Here is a 23,344-nt window from a genome sequence, read left to right on the forward strand (position 1 = left end):
AAACTTTTATACGCGGATTTTGTTTCTTCAATGATGAAGCCCTGAACTAAAGAACAAGTCTGCCTTCTAAAAATCCACTGTGGATAATCCCGGTGGGAAATAGTTTTCTTTAGGCTTTGGGTTGCTCCTTTCTCCTTTTGCAACCGAAATGCGTTCTTGGAGTGACCCCACGCTACTGGAGAAGAGTGGCAGCTTGGAAGCGTTTAATTATCTTAAATTCAAGCGCCGACAGGGAGGCGTCCCCGCCTGGAGCCCAGGACAAGAGCTCGCTCTGGGCAGCGTTGCCCAGCGGGCAGAGGCAGCGGGTGTGTTCCGAGGCCTCCCTCCTCCCTCAGCTCTCGGCGCCCACAAGCTGCCACCTCCCCAGGCGGCCCGAGGAACTCAGCCGGCGCCGGGAGGCGGGGCTGCAGCCGAGCGGGCGCTGCTATTGGCTGCTAGGGAGGCGGAGGAGGGGCAGGGATGCCGTGATTGGCGGGGGCGCGAGCCGAAGGGGGCGGGGCCGCTATATCTGAGGAGTCCCTGTCGCGGCGCAGGCAGTTGGGCTGCTGGAGTGCGGCGCCGCCAAGGATCCGGGATCCTGCAGCCGGTTGGGCGGGCGAGGGGGTGGCGGGGACAGGAGCAGCGACCGCGGGGTGCAGGCCCGGTGTCTGCCGGGCTGCAGCCTAGAGAGGGCCAACCCTCGTCGAGCCTGGTACTGGGTTCGAGCCTTGCAGCTCCGCGACACCAAAGAGGAGGCGGCCGTGGAGGCAGCAGCGGCCCCAGCCATGCTGTGCTATGTGACGAGGCCGGACGCGGTGCTGATGGAGGTGGAGGTGGAGGCGAAAGCCAACGGCGAGGACTGTCTCAACCAGGTGAGGACCGGGGGCCCCGGCCGGCACCCCGAGGCCGAGGGGCCTCGCAGCGTGTCGGGCGCCCGGTGCCTGCCAGGGGCCCCGCGGCGCTGCAGCGGCGGCCGGGGAGAACGCGCCCCAGGCGCCCGGCTCGAGCCGCCTCCTCCCCGCGGGCGTGGGGCGCGCCGGGCGCGCATGTGGGGCACCGAGGACGCGCGCCCCCGGGACCCCGGCGCCGGGGTCGCGGGTACAGCCGGGAGCTGCCACCCCGTCCCCTAACCCGTTACTTTCCCCAAACAAGGTGGACCGGCACACCTGCTGCAGGTGTGCGCGTGATGCCGCCCACGGGTCCCCGTAGGGCCTGGCAGCGCCACTCGTGTTCCAGGAGAGGGTGGCTCGAGGTAGTCTTGGGTCCCGGGCTTCCTTGGCAGACAAGCCGGGTCCTTGTCTCATTCTGCTTCTCCAAATGGCCCGTTCACCTGCCTCGGATTTGCGGGGGAGAGAGGACTTGGAGAGGTTTGGGCTGTCTACAGCTTGGTTGTCTTCAAGCATGTGATTCGGTGAGGGTGAAGAAAGGTGCCCTACAGTGCATGAATGGTTGGTATGGCAGACAGAGCCTTTGATCCCTGTGAAACACCCTGCCTTCAAATCCTCGACCTGAGATGTTTGGAAAACCGCTTAGCTGGAAAAAGCTTAGCTGACACTTGTGGCGTCTTTCCTCAATGTGTTTGTTTTTTGGAATCCAGATGGTTAAAATTGTCCAGATAATAAAGCTGCCAAATCAGCTGTGCAGATTGTGCTGGTGGAGGGAATTCCAGAGATCGGATTAAGAGGGAAGCTACCCTGTGGCTGCCCCTCCTTCAGCCTTTCTACACGGCTACTTTGGGGGACTCCTTTTTCCTCTACTGCAGTCAATCATGCTGTTGATAGTCAAGGTACGACGAGCTTCCATACCAGAGCTAGGTTTCGACATCAGTCTTAGAATTTTGTTTCCCCAGTTTACCCGGGGAATTGTAGCACCGTTGAACTTTGTAGAAATCACAGGGCAGTCTTGGATACAGACAGCCCTTGGGTCTGCTCTAACTGTGTACCATTTGCTCATCCATGCTGCGTTCATTTTTGTTTTAGGTGTGCAGGCGATTGGGAATCATAGAAGTTGATTATTTTGGACTACAGTTTACGGGTAGCAAAGGTGAAAGTTTATGGCTAAATCTGAGAAACCGGATCTCCCAGCAGATGGATGGGCTAGCGCCCTACCGGCTTAAGCTGAGAGTCAAGTTCTTCGTGGAACCTCATCTCATCTTACAGGAGCAGACGAGGTAAAGTGAGGCTAAAGTAAACCAATGTCAAATACACCTTTGATTCCTTTTAGAAGGGATCATTGCATCCTCCCAGAGATGTCCCCCAGCAAATTTGTGTTACCGAAGACTGAGTTCCTCATAACTTAAGTTGGTTTCCTGTATTATACTCTATTTGTTGAGGTGAAGAGGGGGCTGCATAGTTGGCCTGGGTGCATTTTCCAATTCTTGTTTTGTTTTTGTTGTCTTTATAAGCTTACTGGGAGAAAAGGGTTGAAATCTTAACAGACAAACAAAAAGAAACAGCTCTGAGACTGACTTCCTGATAGCAGCATCTCATGCCCTATAGTAACCTCTTCTGAGTGGTGTTATTACAGGTCACTGTAGACAGCTCTAACCGAAAGCAGGAAACAGTTCCTCTTGGGTTACTTAAAACTTAGTCAACTTCTTCAGCCTAGTATCAGATTACAGTGTGTAGCAGAGCGTTCTGGCTTCATGCAGAATTTTAAAAGTTTTTAAGTTTTATGAAAACTTAATAAAAGAACTCTTTGAAGGCCATTGTAACTGAATTCCACCCCACAGATAGATTAAATATGTCTGTTGTTTAGACTGCTGAATTTCTCTGTTGTTAAAAAAATAAACAATAACCCCACCAATAGTGGCAGACTAAAGCCTGAGGTCTCCTTTTTCAAACAGATACTGTGTTCCCTCTGGACTGATACTTTTTCTTAAAGATGTGCCAAATAAGGAAAGTGATGTTTAATATTTACTGCTGAAATGCCAGAGACTTAAATCTTACAGCAGCATGTCAAGTAAAAGAAAATGACTGCCTTCAAAAATGTAGCAAACTTTGGATCTAAGCACCAGTGTTTTTCATAATCCTTTGACTTGGAAACCTGCCATGCATGTGAAAAATGTGATTCTGAGAATTTTGAATAATGATGAGTGAGCAAAATCCCCTAGGAGTTTTTAACATGTCGTTTTTTGTTTGTTTATTTGTTTGTTTACCAAAGAACTGATAGAAATGTTTTATAATTATTCATTTGAATTTGAAATCTCTTCTTTGCCTTGCTATGGAGCTTTAAAGATCGACGAAATCTTTAATTTACTTTCTGAAGAAAGCTAGCATTTTGAATTCTTAGTGCTTCTTAAAATATCTCACAAAATATTCAAGTCATTCCGTGTTTAACAATGTTTTAGTTGTCTTTATTAATCAGAATTTTTTTATATAAAGCTAATTGATGAAAGCTTGTACTTTACACTTCATGACTTGCAGTTGAGTAAAAAAAAATTAACAAAACATTGGATTTTTCATTGTATAGTCATATTTTGATTTTGCAGTTACTTCAGGGTCTCCATATGACCCTATTTTGATGACACAAATTGAGTTTTTATATCTGCAGAAACTCGGAGGACCAGATACTTTATTTAAACAATGGAAGTGATAATAGCATAATACATTTGTACTATGAAAGCATTCATACTGTATAATTAAGTACTAGGTGGTCTCTACTAGGTCTTTCCTGTAATTGGGTCAGTACAATGATCAAATCCATTTTATTCATGCAAGAAAGAGACATTTTATGAATTAGAACTTGAATCAAATTTCCTCTCTTGATTTTTCTTTTCTTGACTCAATTGACTTTGACTCTTGAGATTTATAGCTAGTAGCACTCAAAGAGTATGTCTAGCTAGTTTGACTGGGTAATTTTAATTGATTTTATTTCCTTTTTCAAATCCTATTGAAAGGTTAGTGTGATATAAACTTTCAATTTGCTTTTTAATATATTAGTGAATTTTGCTTGTGGGTGTGTGTGTAGGATTGGCTAAAACAAATCTCTAATAAAATGCCACCTGAGGTTTATACCACATTCTGCTTCAATAACTTGATAAAGTGATTTGTAATTACCATTTGTACCTTTTAATTAGGGCAGCAGAAGTTGTACTAGGTCCAGTTTACAATTAGCATTGTTTTTACATGCATGACACTGAAGAACAAAAACACTTATTTCCCCTTAATGATATTTTAGTAAAATAAAGCTTGTTGATAAGCTTTTTGATATTCCAGCTTTTGTTGTAAAACTCTGTGAAAATATAATTGATGTGCTTATGTATTGAGTAAATGCAGCTGTGACAATCCAGTTATTGGAGTTGGTTTTTTACTAAGTCAAGTCATGAGGGTGCATTTAGTATACCGAAAGCGGCTGGACAGTTTATTAAGTGGTTCTGAAATATTCTGGCTTAGTTGTCCTTTGTGGTCAATTAAGTAGCCTGCTCAGGGTAGAGCAGTTAACATACTAGTCCACATCAGATTACAGTAACAAGCAGGATGGCCTGCTTATCATGGAGAGCCCTGGGACCCAGGCAGAAGCCTGTGTTCTGGGTCCCACTGTGTCATTAACCTGAGCCCTGCTGAAAGCCCAAGAAGAACAGTCCCTGAATGCCTCCTCGCCATAGCTTCCCCACTTTGCTTCTGCTTCATCTGTATTATTTTCTTAATGTTTTCCTAAGTATATTCCTTTGAAGACAGAAAACCTATCTGGTATTGGCTTGGCTTGGCGGGTAGGGTTAATCTGGTCTCTGATTCGGCCTCAATTTAGATGTGGTCCTACCCATATGGTTGTTTGCCTCAAAAGTAAAAGGAGAGTCCTGTTGAGACTAGCTGGCACCATTCAGAGATGAAGACAGCAGGTCTTTTCAGCAGATGTTTGCCGTGCTGTTGATTTAAACAAAAGGTGAAACAAATTAATGTATTCTGGAAGTAGATCTGAAATTATAACCATCGTGGAAATTTTTGCTCTTCAAAGGCTTTCATTTATTCATAACTATTCTGAGTGAATTTTGCCAACATTTTCAAATCCAGAAATTAGAGAGGTATGTGCTTCATCTGAGTGTTCAGGGACGCACTCTAGTCCTGGACATTGCAGTTCTTCAAGACTTCAGTGATGCCAGCTGTGTCAAGGTTGACAAGTCCCCTGTTCAGTCCCTCCTGACATTCTGGCCCCAGCTCAGTCATTAGTGCTGCAGCTCCCAGGAGACCACACACCCTCCAGACATCCTGGGTCTTTCCTTTGTGGCATTCAGGAGCTTATAACACCGAGTTTACTTACGTGACAGTTGTTTATTGTCAGTCACTCTGATAATCTAAATTCCATTGACATTGATCAACATGGCATCTCCAGAGTCTAGCAGGTGCTAATTTATAAGACAATTGTTCAATCAGTGAATTTAGAATTTAGAAATAAAAATGGGGTTAACCAACACAAAGTTTCTTATAGATACTGTAATGTTTTTGTTTGCTTCTGTAGATAGAAAAAAAGAATAGTTAAAGGAAATGTCACCATTAAAAAATGTCACGTGGTATTCCTTTCTGTTTAGTGATGGCATTCCTTGCCTTCTTCTTTGGCCCCCTCCACCATATTCCAGTAGACCAGTTTATTGGCTGTTAGTTCCTAATCTAAAATGGACAGCCGTTCCCCTGGACCTTTTCTGATGTTCAATGGTTTTGTTTCTGTTTTCTATATTCTTTGTAAGACATGGGCTTTCCTTCCCTGGGTTGCACCAGCTGGGCTCAAGCAGTCCTCCTGCCTCAGCCTCCAGAGCGGCTGGGGCTGTAGGGGTGTGCCGAGGTGCCTGGCTCAGATGATTTTAAGCTACAGCCTTACTTTATCTAATTTCAGCCAATTTATAGTCTTAACTACTTATTAATTCAACTTTTTTTCCTGTCTTCCAACACACACAAAAAATCACATAGACATATAGAAATCTAGGAAAGATGGCCTCATGGAACCCAGAGAAAATGCCATGTGACAACTGTGGGCAGATATGAAAGTGATGACTTCAATCCAGTTCAGAGCGAAGTCTGATTGGCTCCAGCTAGTGCCTGTAAATCATGCTTGGAGCCTTTCCTAACTTGTCTGTTGGTAAAAGATGCTTACATAATTCACTGTGATATGGGTGGGTCAGTTCTGTAAGAAGCAGTTGCAGCAGTGTGTATATACTATAAAGGTGTCGTTTATGTTCTTGAATCATCCATGTACCTAAAAGTAGATAGCACTTTTTTTTTCTTTCTCTCTCACTTTTTTTTTTTTTTTTTTTTGCATTCCCAGACACGAAACAGGCCCCAGAAAAGTAAAATTGGTAAAATCCAAAGAAAGTATGGATTGGATTTCCGTATCCTAGCTTACCTATTCAGTTTTTTGTTTTTAATAAGACTGTGTAGGATGTTTGCATTATTACATGGTAGTTATTTAGTCAAAGAATTCCATCTGGACACCTTCAGTCTCCTGGAATTTCTGATATTTATGTGTTAGCATGAAGTAGTCAAATAAATTTCTTAAAAGGCATTTAAATTAAAATCTAATTACTTAGAAGGCACTTAGTCAGACTCAAGGTGACCCACGTAGGGCAGTGGCAGGAATAGCAGATGGACTCTTTCTCTGCTGTCCTCTTGCAGCCTGGTCTCAGCCCTCTTCCATAGCAGCAACAGGACCTGGCAAGTAACTCATGATCCAAAGGCATTGAAGAGGTGATGGGTTCTGAAAGCCCCTTGGCTGGCCTTGCACTGTGGAAGAACACTCTCCTGACCAGCCTAGGGAAGGAGGTGGCAGCCAGAGCTTGCTGGACTGCCTGGACTGGTGCCTGGCAGGGACTTACTGCGAGAGAGTAAGTGGTTTCCAGAAGTGCAGGTTTGATGCTTTCTTCTAGTGGGGCTGTAATTGGCCTTGAAGTTGGCAGTGCCCTGTGGCTGCTCTCCACTCTTCACGGCTGCAGGGCCAGAGGAAGAACACACACCTCAGTCATCTGGCTTTGTATTTTGGGCTTTGAGAAGAATCTCCTTACGTATGAGTAGAGAGATAACTTGGTCAGTATGTGGTAATGATTTACTCATGGAGAACAGAGGTGGAGTTCTGAATCTTGACCCAGCTAGGATTTTCTCAGCCTCTTTTCATGAAAAATTTCAAGCATACGAAGGCCTTTCCAACTGACTTTCATACAGTCCGGCCTAGACTCTACTATTAAATTTACTATGCATGCCTTATTGTGTATGTATCCTTTTTTCTTTTCTTTCTTTTTTTTTTGTTCTTCTACCCATCCATCCATCTTTTTGATGCATTGTCAAAATAAGTTGTTATAAGTATACTTTCTCCTGAGTACATGACTTTCATTGACTAGCACTCCCTGTTTGCAGATAGTTCTTTTTTTCTTTTGATGCAAAATTTGCATGAAGTATATAAATCCTAATAATACTGCTTATTAAGTTTTGACAGATAAAACTAAGGGTATTTTAATGCTGTTTTGGATTTATTTTTGTATATTTATTTTTCTATTGCAGTTCTGGGGATTGAACCCAGGACCTCACGTGGGCCAGGCAGGCTCTCTGCCACTGAGCGGCTTCCCCAGCCCAGTGTGTGCCCTTGTGTCTCGGTCTTTTGTTCGTCATGTATTCTTTTAGATCTGTCAATATTGATGTGTGTATCAGCAGATCGTCCCTTTTTATCGGTGGATGGTACTCCGTTTTACGAATGTGCTACTGTTTGTTGATCCATACTCCTATTGATGAACACCTGTTTTCCATGTGCAAAGCTGCTATGAACATTCTAGTACAAGTTATTTTTTGTAGACACATGTGTTTTCATTTCTCTTGAATAAATACCTAAGAACAGAGTAGCTGGGTCATAGAGGAGGTAATGGTTTGGTTTTATATGTAACGGCCAGACCTTTCCCCGGAGTATTCTCCCTTGAAGAGCAGAGGGGACTCGGGCTTCTCCACGTCCTGGCCAGCCTTTCCCCGAGCATGTTGTGGTAGAGTGCTATAGTTCTAATTTGCATTTCTCGGATTAATGATGTTAATCATTTTCATGTACTTATTTGCCTATCCTAAGTCTTCCTTTGTGATACTTCTATTCAAGTCATGTACCCATTCTTATTGTTGGCTTTTATTTTCAAAATGTACAATTTCTTTATGTGTTTTCAATCAGTCATTTGTCAGATTTAACTTTTAGAAATATGTCTTCTCTGTGGCTTGCCTATTTTCCTATGCCTTTTGGTGAGTAGGAGTTTTTAACTTGGATGAAGTCTAATTTACCCATTTTTTCCTCTTCTGTGGTGTTTGCTGACATGTCCTAAGAAACCTTTGCCATCCCCGAGTCATGAAGATTCTCTTATGCTTAGCTCTCAGAGCATTACAGTTGGGCTTCTACGTGCAGGCCTGAGATCCATCTTGAACTGATTTCTGTTGTGTTCTAAGTAGAAAATGAAAAAAAAAAAACTCAGCAATTCTGTTTTGATTTAATAATTTAAAAATATAACTTGGCAGTTAGAGTTTGGTGTAAAATAAACTGATGTGGTTAAGTGAGTCATTGGACGGGGGTGTGGGAGGTGGGATTTCGGTGGGGTCTGACTGAGAGAGGGACAGTCTGGACATAGCCAGGGTCAGTGGTGGTTCTCAGGGAGGAATACAGTTCAGTTACTGGTAACTGAGCTTTTAAAGATAGCTACCTAGCCTCTTTTAAAGAAGTTTTTGGTTAGTTACTTAATTCTGAGTGTAATAATGCGCCTGGATGTGATTATTTTATACTTGTCCCGAGAAGCTCTTCAGAATGCTGTAAGATAACTAGAGGGTGGAACAGAGTGGCCTCCGAGTGGCCTCGGCCCCAGCACACGCAGAGTCCCAGTTGGGCTGTAGAAAGCTCTGCTCTGGGGACCTGGTGATTGCTTTAGGGGTAGCCAGTGTTCGCAGCAGAGTTCTCTGGTTAGACACTCTTGAAAGATAAATGATTTAACTTTATTTCTTAACGCTATCAAAGGCATTAATTTTAAAAGGAGGCAATTTACAGTTATTTGAAATAAAAACATAACACTTGAAATTAAAATCGAACATATCTTTATATTCACCCCACCAACCTTCCATAATGCTGGAGAAGAGTGAATTCATTTTAAACATGATGCCAGGCATGGATTAGCCAGAATGTTTCACCCTGGGCTCCGAAATGTGGGCCATATGTTGAAAATATCCATTTTCTTAGTGACTAGTAAAACTTACAGAATGAATTTCAAAGTAGAACCCCAAGAAAATTTTTAAAATGCAGTTGAGCTTCTGTATTCACAGACACGTCCACATGTGCTTGGTATGTCGGGGAACATTGTCTCTTCTCAGAGACTTTCTTCTGTCGTGGTCTAGGATGTCCTCTATGTTGAATAAACATGTCATCACTTCCAGTCTTTTGTTTAAAAAAAAAAAAATCACTGCAGGCATGACTTCTTTGGCTGCATCTGCTTGTTTTGATGTTATTGGTAACCTTTCACCCAGTTCACCAAAAAAAAAAAAAAAAAAAAAAAAGGAGAGGGCAAAATCCAGGAGCCAGCCAGACCTTCCAGGCCAGATGGCAGAGGGGAAGATAATGGGAGCAAAAGCCTGAGTCAAAGGCACTCTCAAACGTGTCGCTGAGCTGTCAGGGAATTCCTTACTGGAAATGCAGGTCGCTCTCCCTCCTCCTTCCTGCAGTCTCCTGATGGCTCCTCCTAGCTGCTGACCTTGGTTGCCACCCCCTCCCCCTGCACACACTCCCCCGCCCTGGGTACTGTCCTGAGAGTGAACCCTGGTCACCCAGTGGCCAGTTTGTGGCTCTGCTCTAAAAGCTATAAGTTCCTTTAGAAGTGTCCATTCTGTAACCCTGGCCCAGGGCTGGGCACAGGGAGGGCGTGACACATCTGATGAAAAGGTGGCTTTGCAGCTATGAAACGGCAAGATGCAGGAAGGGCCAGGAAGAAAGGCTGTGGACAGCAAGGAGGGCTTTTGTGCTTACCAGGTGTGCGCATGTGCAGCCTGGACTGTAGGAAACCCCGCCGCCCCCACCTTTGTCTATTTCTGACCCATATACGAGAAAGGACCAGCATTCCTGTCAGGCTGCTGCCCTGTTGATATCTGGTCACTTACTGCTGCTTCGCCTCTGACTTGGCAGCTCTCTCTAGAAGTAGGCATGGGTAGTTTAGAAAAAGAAATGGAATCAAGTTTGAAACTCTCCTTTTGCAGCCTATACTTCCTACTTCATAAGACAGGAAGTAGTTTCTAATTTTATACCAGGAAAATAAGTTCAAAGAGGCCTTTAGGAAAGCCGTGATTGATTGAGAAGACTTGGTTGGCAGTGCTAACCTTCAAATCTTTTCTCACATAATTTCTTCTTGAACCTACATTCAGCCGGTAGTTTCCTAAAAGCGCTCCCTGATGGACAGACAGGTATGTTAGCAAGATGAAGTCTACCCAGGGCCATCTGAAAGGCCTCCGAGGGCTGGAGCAGTGCTGTGACTCAGGGTTTTGTGGGAATGCTGGGACCCGCTATTTTAAAGCCGGGTTTTGGGGGTTTTTGTGTGTGATTTCTTTGCCTCAGCAGGGGCCCTTCTCAGTGCAGCAGTATGTCAGAAATACTTTAAAGACTAACAGATGTTTGGGTTAATAAAAACCATGTTTACCCTCTTTCAGTGCTGTTGTGCATTCTTACTGTGGTGTCTTACCAGGGCTTTGAATAAGGAGAAAACTGCAGTACTTGGCAGAGTTTGATCATCTTAAATATTTTGTTATCATTATTAAAGGCTCGAAAGATTGGATTTGAATGTTAAGACAGATGGTGGCTCTGTCAACCTGACATCTTGGGGCTCCTCATGTTTGAAGCTCTCTTTCCTCCTCTTCCTCTGCCTGGAATGTCTCGCACAGGTGGTGTGTATGAGCAGACAGCCCAGCCGTGGGGCTGGAGGAAGGCTGTCACCCTTGGTGGAGGGGGGACTGAGCTTACCTGGTGCCTAGGCATTACCAGCGGCCATGACTCACTTATTAATGGGAGGGGTTTGTGGCATTAAGCACTTTTCAGAGGCAACCACAAGTCATCTAAGTAAGGTTAGGGCCCCACATTGCTGGGGACAAATTTTGTAACTTAGGCCAACCTTTTCTGTGAAAGCGTAGACTCTTTCCAGAATTTTGGGCAATATGAATACAATTTTAATTTCCCAGGAATTTGTAATCTTAATTTCCCCAGAACTTTGTAAATATGATGGACAAACCTTTTGATCCTGTCGACTGGTATCGTGCACAGTTAGGCCAGGCTCAAACAGAACAAAACTAAGGTTGGGACATCAAATAATCACAGATACCTGCAGCTGTACCTGTGCCTATGGAGCTCTTTGAAGTCAACTTCGTGCAGCTGTCTAAACCCCGCCAACAGTTAGGATACACCCAGCCCTGTGACAGGAAGAGATGGTGTATATCCAACATCGACCCCAGGTATCCAGGAAGAGCAGCCATCAGGACAGAGGGTTCAGCAAGACCAGGGTTCCTAAGCACAGGAATTGTCCCTTTCCTGGGCACAGCTGCTGGAGGACATGATAAAATCTGTGGCTGGAAAGCTGGGGACAGCATAGGAGGCTGGGATTCAGGCCACTATGGTGCTTCCTTAGCAGACAGTGGGGACCCTTGAAGGATCAGAGCAGAGAAATGGCAGCCTGCAAGGGGGGCTGGCAGAGTCTGCAGGAGGGAGCCGAGAGGGTGGGAAGCTCTGTGGTTGAGAGCTGCGAACAGGACTGATGGCTGAGGAGGCACAAGGGACGATGGGTGACGGAACTGGTCTAAAGGGCTCTCAGAGGCCATTAGATAGGTGGAGGTGGGAGGCTGGGTAAATGGAGTCTGGACCTACTGGAAGGAAGAGGAGCTTGGTTTCCAAGGAGCCGAACTTGAGATGCTAATGAACTTCCCCGGTGAAGTCTGGAGGGCAGGTGTGATTCTTGGAAATGGGGGTTGTGTGAGCTGAGGCTCATTCTTCTTTAAAAGTTCCTGAAGATTGTATCAGAATTCATTTCAAGGTAGTTTTTCTGATGAAGATTCTTTATTTTAAAACAGTGCAAAACTTGTGTAGGAGTATTTTACATGTTGTGACCTGACTGCTACTGAACTTGTCTTTGTCAAATGTCCTGTTTGGGCCACAATTTTTATTCCAGGGAAAGTTTGTCTTAATGTTATTCTGTCTTAATGTTCATGATTAAAAGGGCTTTATCATGGTAAGTGCATTCAGTGTGATCTTTCAAAATTGATGTTTTCTTTCCTTAAAAGGCGAGTACTTGACTGTGTAATTGCTCCGCGGGTTGTATTTGTCCTTGTGTCTGTTTTCTGTGGTACTGGGGATGGAGCCCAGGGCCTCCTACTCGCCAGGCAAGTGCTGCACCGCTCAGCCGCCCCCCGCCCAGCAGGTTGGGTTTGATGTCCGGTGATTCCGCAGTCTGACCTCGTTCCGACCTCCCTTACAGGCACATCTTTTTCCTGCACATCAAGGAGTCGCTCTTGGCAGGCCACCTCCAGTGTTCCCCAGAGCAGGCTGTGGAACTCAGTGCCCTCCTGGCCCAGACCAAGTTTGGGGACTATAATCAGAACACTGCCAAGTATAACTACGAGGAGCTGTGTGCCAAGGAGCTCTCCAGTGCTGCCTTGAACAGGTGAGGCAGCCCGGGCCAGCGCGGAGGGCCCAGGCTCTCAACTTGACAGGAATGTCCGGGAGAGAGAACCTGTGGTGCGGCTCGTTTGTGAGGTGGGGGCATTGCACATTCTAGCCAGGTGTCTTCTGGATCCATCAGCTGTTTCTTTCAGAAATTTACAAACACAAAACAGTTCATTCAAACAGATGCCTTTGTATGAAATGTCACACATAAGGAGAATTTCTTAAACATCTGGCTTTTTAAGAACTTAGGTCTCCTACAGTGAAAAGTCTATCGTGTGTATCGGGGTTTTCTTCATCCCTGCAGGAATGAGATCAGGAGTCCTAATGGGCATCTTAGTCACCTATTCCTGCATGACAAGGGACCTCAGACTTGGTGGCTTAAAACAACAGCATTATCTCTGTGATGAGAAGGTCCAGTGTGGGAATGTAGCCACGGCCCCCCCCCCCGGGTCCCAGGGGTCCTGAGCTCTCATGGGCTGCCCTCAGGCTGCTGGAGTTTGGTCCTGTGAAGGCTCAGCTGAGGGAGGACCCACTTCCGGGCAGCCCCTGTGGAGTGCTGGCCAGCCTCCCTCCCTGGCCCCCTGAGCTCAGGGAGGGCTGGTCTCAGAGTGGGTCCCGTTTCATGAGTTCTGGCAGCCAGGTGTGAATCCAGCCCACACTCAAGGGTGTGAGGAGGCAGGACCACCAAGGGCCACCTGAGAGGCTCTTCTGCCACAAAGAGGCGATGGCACTCATCTTCTCCAGTTGCAGATGACCCGATCGATCCCTTATAATGCCAGAGTCTCGTGAAGCCTATGAAGTATGTTAGACAAAGGCATGAGGAGGCCCACACATAAATTCTTCTTATGTTTTTTTTTAGAGATTTTCCATAATTCTTTCAACTCATCCTTATCCAATATCCCCCAAAGTGTTCTCGACTGAACAGATGATGGTGTCCATCTTGAACAGTGTCTTAGAAGTATTTTATGTGGTAATTTTGCTAAATAAATGAAACATCAATAATATGTAGTTGATGGTTTTGTGACTCACAGATGACGGCGTCATGTCCTTACTAGTGAAGACTGTGCAGGTTGGTCTTTGGATGTGTCTCTCTAGGTAACCCCACCTTCTCTTGTTCTGCAGCATCGTGGCAAAGCACAAGGAGCTGGAGGGCACCAGCCAGGCTTCGGCCGAGTACCAGGTTCTGCAGATCGTGTCTGCCATGGAGAACTACGGCATAGAGTGGCACGCTGTGAGGGACAGCGAAGGGCAGAAGCTCCTCATTGGGGTGGGACCCGAGGGAATCTCAGTCTGCAAGGAAGACTTCAGCCCCATTAATAGGTAACCAGGCGTCTGTGCGCATTGCAGCTCTCCACATGAAATCAGGAGATGGGAGGGACGAGGCAGGCAGTCCTCCCTGAGGAAGGAGATGTTCCACTGGGGTCTTCACATTAATTACTCGGGTCTTAATGGCCATTTAATTGGTGTTGACCCTCAGTGTGTTTATGTGGTAGTGTTTTTCAAATAAGTTCACTGCCATGAAAATCTCTTTCAGTCCCACACCCAAAACCTGCTCCAGTATTTCACATTGCGGGACTGCTTTCCGGCCTGCCTGGGTGTTGGGAACAAGGGCTATGGGGTCGTTCAGATTAAATGGGGACCCTCCTGAGGCTCCTCCTGGGCCTGCTCACTCTGCCTTCCTGTCTCTTAGGATAGCTTACCCTGTGGTGCAGATGGCTACCCAGTCAGGAAAGAACGTGTACTTGACAGTCACCAAGGAGTCTGGGAACAGCATCGTGCTCCTGTTTAAAATGATCAGCACCAGGGCGGCCAGTGGGCTCTACCGAGCAATCACCGAGACGCACGCGTTCTACAGGCACGTACCTCGGGGCACTCGAGAGCTGGCTCTGTGCCTCGGGAACGTTAGGTGACACATGGCTTTCTGTGGTTTCATCTTGTACAAATCGAAGAAGTGGGAATGCTTTGGGACATCTTGTCTCTGTGGTCACAGTCACAATAGAGTGACTGGAGTCCTTATCAACATAGTTCCATTTCCCCACAGAAAGTGCATCCGCGTGGGCTGCGCAGCTTCTCCTGCTTCTCTCACCTTCCTCTCCTACCCAGCCCTCTCCTGAGGGGCCCTGGGCGGCTGGGCCTGTTCTGCTGCAGCTTTGCCCTTTCTTGGCAGAAGGATGACAGGTCATCTTGCCCTCCCGGGAGAGGTCCTGCCCAGAATCCTCACTACCGACACACTGAGGATTTTTTAATAACAATATTGATCCCCTCATTCTAAAGGGTATTTTGAAGCCGAGTTGTGATTGGACTAAAATATCTGGAAAAGTGAAGCCAAAAAATGTAAATGGTAGAAAGCCTTAAAATATTTTATTTTAAAATAGACCTACAGATTGTGGAGCAGAATGGACAAACTGTCGGCATTTTAAACACAAAAGCAAACGCTTCAAAGACAAATGTCCTTTCTCTTCCTCAAGCTGCTGTGGACTTCAGCTCATGCCCTGGAGACAGAGCAGAGGGTCACTGCTCCGTATTGCTGGGTGTTCCTAGGAGGGACTTGAACAGTACAGAGGTGGAGTCGTTGGGCTGTTTGGCGCACACAGTGAGGGAAGAGCCTGCTCCCAGGCCTGCGCCAAATGTCTGTGGACACGACCTTCGTATTGGCAGCAGTGTCAGGAGGTCTGTTATGGATCTGCCCTGGCTCTTGGGCATTAAAGCAGATGTTCCATCTCTCCTCACAGGTGTGACACAGTGACCAGCGCCGTCATGATGCAGTACAGTCGTGACTTGAAGGGCCACTTGGCATCTCTGTTTCTCAACGAAAACATTAACCTCGGCAAGAAGTATGTCTTCGATATTAAAAGAACATCCAAGGAGGTGTACGACCACGCCAGGAGGGCTCTGTACAACGCTGGCTTTGTGGACCTCATTTCCAGGAGTGACCAGAGCCCCCCCAGCTCTCCCCTGAAGTCCTCAGATAGCAGCATGAACTGCAGCAGCTGCGAGGGCTTCAGCTGCCAGCAGACCCGGGCGCTGCAGGAGAAGCTGCGCAAGCTCAAGGAAGCCATGCTGTGCATGGTGTGCTGCGAGGAGGACATCGACTCCACCTTCTGCCCCTGCGGCCACACTGTGTGCTGCGAGAGCTGCGCCGCCCAGCTGCAGGTGAGGGGCTGGCCTGGCCTGCATTGGCACAGTGCTGTGAGTGCATGCCCACCAGGGGCTGGCCAGTGTGGCGAATGCCACTTCTGCCTGGAAAGGTCGCTGTGCTTGGTGCCTGAGGGTGTAGCATGCTGTTTTCACCAGCAGAATAGCTCTAAATCACAGGCTCGTTTCAAGTTCTGGAAATGAGGTCCAGATCTGGCACCTAGTTGGTGGCTAAATCCAGCCTGGAACGCAGGCCTCCTCCACTGCTGCGTGCTCCTGGGGCCGGCTGACCCTGGGGGACGGTCTTCTTACTCGCCTTGTACTTCAGAAGAATGCTAGGACAGTGCAGTCCTTGCCAACCTTCCCTTGCCCCGGGTGGAGTACCATTCTGATTAATGTGATGAGTTTACTGATTACTGCCTGTGTCTCTAGGGCCTTCTTGGATGGGCTCTTACTTGTTAGCAGTCAAACTCATGTTGATATTAATACAAAAAATGAAAGGTGCTCACAGAGCATGTTTTTGTTCTTTTCTACATTTCCTCTTAACTTTTTCACTTGTTCCCTTGCTCAGAAGTGTCAGCTGAAGATCACTGTGGGTTTATGTGGCCTCGCCCTAACTGTCACTTCGTCCTTTGGAAGCTGCTTCCAAGTTCCTAAAGGGCTGGAAACCAAGTCACAGGACCATGGTGTCCTTCCTGAGAGTGGTCATGCTGCGACCATGAGTTATTTTCCCAGGCGCAGCCATGTACTGGCCTTTTTTCTGCCACATTCTGGCTCTTGTACCCAAGTCTGCCTTAGTGCTGGTGAAGGGCACGTCCTTGTTGAGGACCCTAGGAACATAGAGCTGTTGCCTTCGAGCAGACAGAGCCGCATTCCCAGCCTCGTGGGCATCCACCTGGTCATGGTGGTCCAGGGCCAGTCTGCACAGGTCCTCCTGCATGAGGTGTCATCCTCTACTCTTGGAGGGGCCACACCCTTGGCTCAGTGTGCCCGTGTAGAGTTTAGCTGAAAGACCTCTGCAGTTGAAGGCTCAGAGGTCACCATGGTCACAACTCACTCAGAGCACTGCAGGCAGCAGGTCCAGGGCGGGCACCCAGGCCCTGCAGAGGCGTCTAACCAGTGCTCTTGGCTTCTCTCTCCAGTCGTGCCCAGTCTGCAGGTCCCGCGTGGAGCACGTGCAGCACGTCTACCTGCCCACACACACCAGCCTCCTCAACCTCACCGTCATCTAGCCTGTCCTGCGTCCGTCGACACGCCATATTTCCACAAACTGCACTATTGTAAACTATAAGAAGGACAACTGTGGAGAGAACCCCACTCCCAACCACCCATCTGCCACGCCGCATTGAAAAAACAAAGAAAAAAGAAGAAAAACCGGAACACAAGTTCTCACTCCAAAAACACATCTGTGTGCAGAACCAACACCCCCGGGGTGGGGCCCTGGAAGACTCTGGAACGTGGACACATTCCTTGTCTTGCGTTTTTTTATGATCAAGTAAAGGAATAGGTAAGGTCTTCTGCGTCAGTTAAGTGGCAGCGTAGCCAAGAAGTGGGTATAAATGACCTCCTAAGTCTCCGCGGTGCATCCTGAGGGAGACTCCCACCTGCGGCAGGCTTTGTAAGAATTAGTTTTACGAATTTACTTGGTTCTTTTTGTAAGGTCATGGAGAGCGGAACATTTTTAATAGGAACATTTTTCTTAAATAGTTGTCATTATATGTCATTTCTGTTTTTATGACTTGTTCAAGAATGACTGGGTGCAGGCAGGTCTCAGAGTCCATCCCGTGACTCCAGACAGTTTGGCAGCCGAGGTGCAGGTTTCAATGGTACGGGCAACAGACAGCCGGGAGCAGCTCCGTTCTTTCCCTTCCCTGCCCGCTGTGCCCAGGCCTTTGGGGATCAGATGCTGCCAGTTTGGTTGGAGGGTCTCTGGCACAGTCAAGCACTCCTTGGGCTTTGGATTGGTGGGACATTTTAAGATTGGGAAGGGAGAGTGCTTTCCTGCACAGGGAAGCCTCGCTCACCCACGCCACACCCCGGCACCCGCGAGGTCCCGTCTTCACTCCTGGGCCCTCGCCGCCAGCTTCACCCATGGGTATTGCTGTGCTTGAATGATCCGAGGTCCTCAGCCTTATCATACATTTCGAGATACTGCCTCCTTGTTGTGGGTTTAGCAGGGTTTTGTTTTATTTTGTTGGGTTTTTTTTTTTTTTTTTTTTTTGGTTTGCGTATGTGCTTTTAAGTAAGTGTTTAGATTTTCTTTGGGTGGATCCCGCCATGGGGTTCTTTGGTTTCTCTATTCTTAGACATATTTTTCACTCCCACTGGGCATTTTGGAAGCTGGTTAGTTAGCAGGTTTTCAAGGATGTCAGGAAACCTACGTGACCTTATCGGGTGCAATACTAGCTGAGTTAAAGCTAGGAACTACACTGTCACTTTACTGAGATTTCTGAGTATACTTTTCATATTGCCTTAATGTAGCAGTAATGTGTTTATGCATTTGTTTCTTTGCACAGACATTTTGTCAAATATTAAAACTCTACTTTTTTATGGCACATATTAGCATTATAAGCCTTTATTCCAAGAGGTATTTATTTTTTCACTTGTAAAAAAATAATGTTTCCACATAAAGAACTCTGTTATATCCTAGAGGACTTCTGTCTTTTATATTCAGGATAATAAAGAATTTAAAGCAAACACAGGTATCATCCTACTTATCGTCATTTAAGCCATTTTTATTCAGTTAAAAGAAATGAGCAATAACATGGAAGTTGGTATGTAATTTGGTTCTACATGGAAGGTTTGAAAATGGTTAGGACATTTGCTCTGAGACTACTCCACTTAGTTATTCTCTCACCTGTGCTTTTGGGCTAGAATCGATAGTAGGTAAAAATTTTATAATGCACACAAGGAGATGAGAAGTAAAAATTGGGCAAAGGCCTGGGAGGGAGGGTGAGAGCAGAGGGAGGGTGAGAGGGGAGGGAGGGTGAGAGGGGAGGGAGGGTGAGAGGGGAGGGAGGGTGAGAGGGGAGGGAGGGTGAGAGCGGAGGGAGGGTGAGAGGGGAGGGAGGGTGAGAGGGGAGGGAGGGTGAGAGGGGAGGGAGGGTGAGAGGGGAGGGAGGGTGAGAGGGGAGGGAGGGTGAGAGCGGAGGGAGTGGTGAGAGGGGAAAGGAGTAAAGCTGACACCGCTGGGGTGGGGCCTTCTGGGGGGTCTGGGCCCCAGCAGGGACAAGTCTCAGCTGCAGAGTCCTTCATGACTGCTCGCCTGCTCTGCTGGACCCTGACGCCCCACACACACCAGTGTGTGCTCATCTGTTTTAGGAAATGCTCTGTGGAACAGAGAACGTGGCAGTGTGTGTGTAACTGATAACCTAGGAAAGCTGGGAGGCAGGGAGATTTGTTTTCTACTCTACCTATACTAAGCCAGTCTTCTGTCAGTTTCTAGGAATTAACTCATTTATTCATTTCACACATTTATTGAGTACCTACTAAGTGCCAAGTATTATTGAGTTAGAAATTTTTTAAAACAGGAAAAACACACAGAGAATTTATTATATGCCTAAGGCATGGGAGTAGTAGGTCCCAACCTGGAAATTTTAAGACATCAGGATATAAATGAGGGGGGCTGGGACTATAGCTCAGTTGGTAGCATGCTTGCCTCACAGGCACACAAAGTCGTGGGTTCAATCTGCAGTACCACACACCCAAAAAAGATCTGATCAACAGGTGCCCATGTTATACACTAAGCCTGCTTGTCTCTCTGTATAGAAACTAAATAATGTTCAGACTTCTATAATATTAGCACCAGTGGGGACCTTAGGCATGGCAGTCTCAAAATACTAGCCAGGTTTACTAAAAGATGGAAGGATGGGTAAGCAGGTCAGTGGGGAGGAGATGGATGGATGACGGGTCAACAAATAGATCCCGTCACTCACAGCTCATTAGGCCATGGGCACTTGGAGCAAATAACATAAAAAACACCGTATGAAGAGGTGCCATTTGGAACTCTAAGGCAAGCACCGTGGAGGCCCAGGGGCCAAGGATAAGGGTTCTTCCAGAGGACCTTGGAGCAAGGTCCTGATTTTCAGTTGGAGAAGAATGAGTGTGTCACGTGACTCGAGTGCAGTCTGGTGGGGTGGACAGTCCCCTACATTGGAGGATATGCAGCTGAGTCACAGTGGAAGGGAACCTTGGATTTCTAGTTTGATTTGGACTTGGCTCTTCAAAGCTTTCAGAACAAGGAGCTTGTGGAACAGCAATTCTTGCACAGAGAACTTCCAGCACATGGTATTGACAAGAGCAAGGAGAGAAGAGAGGCAGAGAACGCCATCCTGATGATCCCCAATGTGAAAAGAAAGTCATGCTATTGGCCAAAGTGTGTTGTCATTTTGTGTGCATGGATGAATATGTAACAATGAATCTCACCATTACTACAACTAATGCACCAATAAAAAATGTAGGGAAAAATAAGGGTCAAGATGACAGAAGTGTGATCAGCAATCTGCAACAGGTGAGTCACATGAGAATTCTGTTTCTATCTTGGAACAGAGTCTTGAGCAGAGGGACCAAGAGGGGAGCAAGTCATGGGAGAGGAAGGAAAGCTGCACTGGGGTTTGGACGTGGTCGTGGGCATGTCTGGAGTCAGAAACCTGGGCTGGAACTTAGAAGCGGGCAAAGGCAGGGGCATGGCTGGTGGCCGTGGCACTTAATAGACACGTGAAGATGTGACAATATTAGAAGGCTTCAGGGGGACAAGGGTAAAGCTGGAGATGGATCCTGAAGTGACCTGTCTCCAGTGGAGGCGAGACTGAAGGTATTGGAGGGAGAAGAGATTCAGAGGGACGATTCAAGAGAGAGGAAGCTAAGTCAGGCTCAGACAGCATGGACGAGGCAGGTGGGCTACATCAAGGATGGCCGCAGGCTCGGGGAGTCGGGGTGCCGAAGAAGCCATAAAATGTGGCAACGCTGCAGGGCCTGGGTCCCAACATGTGGGAGCATCCTCAGAATGAGGGGTTCAGATGGCTGCCAGCCAAGTGTGAATGGAGGGAAGGGTGTGGAGGTGACAGATGCAGAAGGTGGCACCCAGAGGGGACAGGGCCAGGAGAAGTGCTGGGTTTTGTATTTTAAATGGGAAAGCACAGCTGGGTGTGGAAGGGAGGGTGGACAGAGGTTCAACAGAGGAAGAACTGGAGGACGCCAAGCTCTGAGACACGAGGGGCTGGAGCCTCAACAGGCTGATCTCCAAACACAGAGCTTGCAGGACCTGCACAAAGGCATCTTTAATCTCCCCGTTAAAGGTGGCAAACCTTAGCGTGGAGCTCGAAATATTTCCCCACCCCAGCCCGTTCCAGCATCTGCTCTCTGTCACAAGATGGCGAGCTCAGTGCCCTGCTGGGAAATTCTGAGAGTAGTTCCCTTAAAGGCCACTGGACACCAAGGAGCCGATGCCTTGTGGGAGGCACATGTGGATAAACATGAACACTGCCGGGGACAAGAGAGAGAAAGAGAGAAGTGCTCTGTGGAACAGGAGGCTGCAGAAATTTCCAGACACAAGCACTGGAAGTACATGAAGGTTGAGCCCCTGCTTGCCTGCCTGGAGGAGGATGCAAGGTGTGCTCACCAGTTTACAGAGTGCAGAATAAATGAGGACAGCTGGAGGTTCTAATAGTTGTGCCAAGCAATGAAGAAAGATCCTGGGTGGCGTTTGCACCATCAGAATTTAAGACAGAAGGCAGCCATTTCTGTCTTCATTATTGTTTGTCTATTGAATGCCTTCTCATGGAAATCTTATAACATTCATAAATACTTTTGTTCAATTTGTATAAACTGCAAGATATTAAAGCATTAGCCTTTGCCTCTTAAAGACAAAATAACATCACAACCACATAAATTGCAGATTTGCACACCTACCTGTTGCTTAAAGAAAAAAAATACTCTTCAAGCAAAAGCTAAACATCTGTTGTTTATAAAGCTCAAAGTAGTGTTAAAGGGCAGAAAAAACTTCAAGGGTGCGTCCTCTCAAGGAGCTATTCTAGTCAAGAAGGATACCTATGCATGTTTGTGGAAAGAAATAATAATAGTACCAAGACCAAAACCAGCATGCATGTGTGCATCATTGTGTGAACAGATGCTAAGAGCCACAGCCGAGTAATATGATGCATGGCATTTTTGGTTGAAAGGTGACACCAGCTAGCCATTGAGATGATATGATTATGTTAAGATTTGCATTCATATGGATATTGGACTCCTGCTGTTCACCTCAGCCTGCTAAGGGACTCCTGGAGAGTTCCCATTGGTTGGGGAAGTCAAGTAGGAGGGAATTCCAGGGGAGGAACTTCCTCTGGGGTTCGGGGAGAACGCCGCCGTGTGAGTGGATCGGCAATCTTCCCAGGCGCGTAAGGGGCATTGGTGGCAGTTTCAAAAAATAAAGTTTGTTCCTACTTGAGTGGCTCGTGATTTTGTGCCCAGCCAGACTGCGGCAAACAGATACAAGCAAACTGGAGGATGTCTTTTAAAGGAGGTCAGTTTGTCTTGACATAAGCACAGAATTTGATTGACAGAAAGGAAAACAAAGCATGAGAAAGTGGAAGAACCCCTAGATCAAGAGCAAAGCAAACAAGACCAAGTTGGAAGAAGCCACAGCCAATTCATAAAGAAGCCTGCCTGCTGGGATATGGATTTCAAGATTGATTTGATGAGTGTAGAAAGTTATAATAAGACGTTGTGGGTTTTCTGTTGTGTTGTTGTTGAACGTTTGTTTATAGTAAGTTCTTTATTCGTGTAATGCATTGATTCATTCATTTGGGCATTGATTCATTAATTCATCAAATAGTCATCAAACACCCGATATCCATGAGGATCTGTGATGAGAGCAGGGGTTCTCAACCAGGGCATTATTGTCCCTGGGAGGCACTGAGCAATGTCTGGGGAACTTCGTCAATTGTCAGGTTGGAGGTACGGCATGAATGCTGCTGGCATTCTGTGGGTACCGCAGGGACACTGCCAAACATCCCTCAAAGCACAGGGTAATCCCCCACAGCAAGAATTTCCTGACCCAACATGTCAACATGGCTGCGGTTGAGAAACCCAGGTCGGGGATCCGGGTGTCTGAGATGAAGTCCTCACCCTCTCTGGAACACCAAGTGGACTTCAGCCTGTCCAGTAACCTCTCCAGGCTCTCAGTCCCATATTCAAAGCAGGTCCTGGGTAACACCCAAGAGCAGAAGATGCCCTTAGCTGCTGAGAGCCATTGCCAAGTAGGAATGATGCATCGAAATTTTCTTGTCAGCCTACCCCATGTTGCTTAGAGGAAGGACTCTCCATTGTGGAAATGGGCTTGTCTTAGACTCAGGTCATTTGCAGTGACATTGCATGTATGCTTGAGTAAGGTGACCTTGCTCAAGGACCAGGGCGGATCCGTCAGGTTTTAGGGAGTATCCCGCTCCTTGGGTTTAGGGCTGTTCCAGTTTTAAGGTGTACCCTGCCAGGAATAGGGTGTATCCTGCTGATTAGAGCCTGGTGGAGTACGTGGATTTTGCCCAGAACGTGAATTTTCCCCAGAACGTGTTTGTAGAGTGCCGGTGTGAGTTCGGGAATAAAG

At 46.9% G+C, this 23,344-nt stretch overlaps 1 protein-coding gene across 2 annotated transcripts; it reads left to right on the forward strand.

Annotated features, from left to right (window-relative positions):
• The first annotated feature begins 558 nt into the window (after positions 1 to 558).
• Mylip (myosin regulatory light chain interacting protein) lies at positions 559 to 18,441 on the forward strand. 2 transcript variants are annotated; one of them, XM_026384639.2, is made up of 7 exons: positions 559 to 851; positions 1,959 to 2,149; positions 12,422 to 12,607; positions 13,732 to 13,929; positions 14,300 to 14,464; positions 15,342 to 15,762; positions 16,887 to 18,441. In XM_026384639.2, the coding sequence occupies exons 1-7, from the start codon at positions 765 to 767 to the stop codon at positions 16,974 to 16,976; spliced, it is 1,338 nt and encodes a 445-aa protein (XP_026240424.2). In that variant the 5' UTR covers positions 559 to 764; the 3' UTR covers positions 16,977 to 18,441. The 2 variants fall into 2 exon arrangements, with proteins under 2 accessions (XP_026240424.2, XP_026240425.2); XM_026384640.2 differs by lacking the exon at positions 14,300 to 14,464.
• Positions 18,442 to 23,344: the final 4,903 nt, after the last annotated feature.

The sequence above is a fragment of the Urocitellus parryii genome, chromosome 8 (assembly GCF_045843805.1).
Source record: "Urocitellus parryii isolate mUroPar1 chromosome 8, mUroPar1.hap1, whole genome shotgun sequence".
Taxonomy (NCBI): domain Eukaryota; kingdom Metazoa; phylum Chordata; class Mammalia; order Rodentia; family Sciuridae; genus Urocitellus; species Urocitellus parryii.

Bases quoted from the DNA above. Each gene is read 5' to 3' on its own strand.
- Mylip (XM_026384639.2), top strand. From the start codon at position 765: ATGCTGTGCTATGTGACGAGGCCGGACGCGGTGCTGATGGAGGTGGAG. The intron at 852-1,958 runs GTGAGGACCGGG...TTTTTGTTTTAG, and splicing joins GCGAGGACTGTCTCAACCAG to GTGTGCAGGCGATTGGGAAT. The intron at 2,150-12,421 runs GTAAAGTGAGGC...CCTCCCTTACAG, and splicing joins ATCTTACAGGAGCAGACGAG to GCACATCTTTTTCCTGCACA.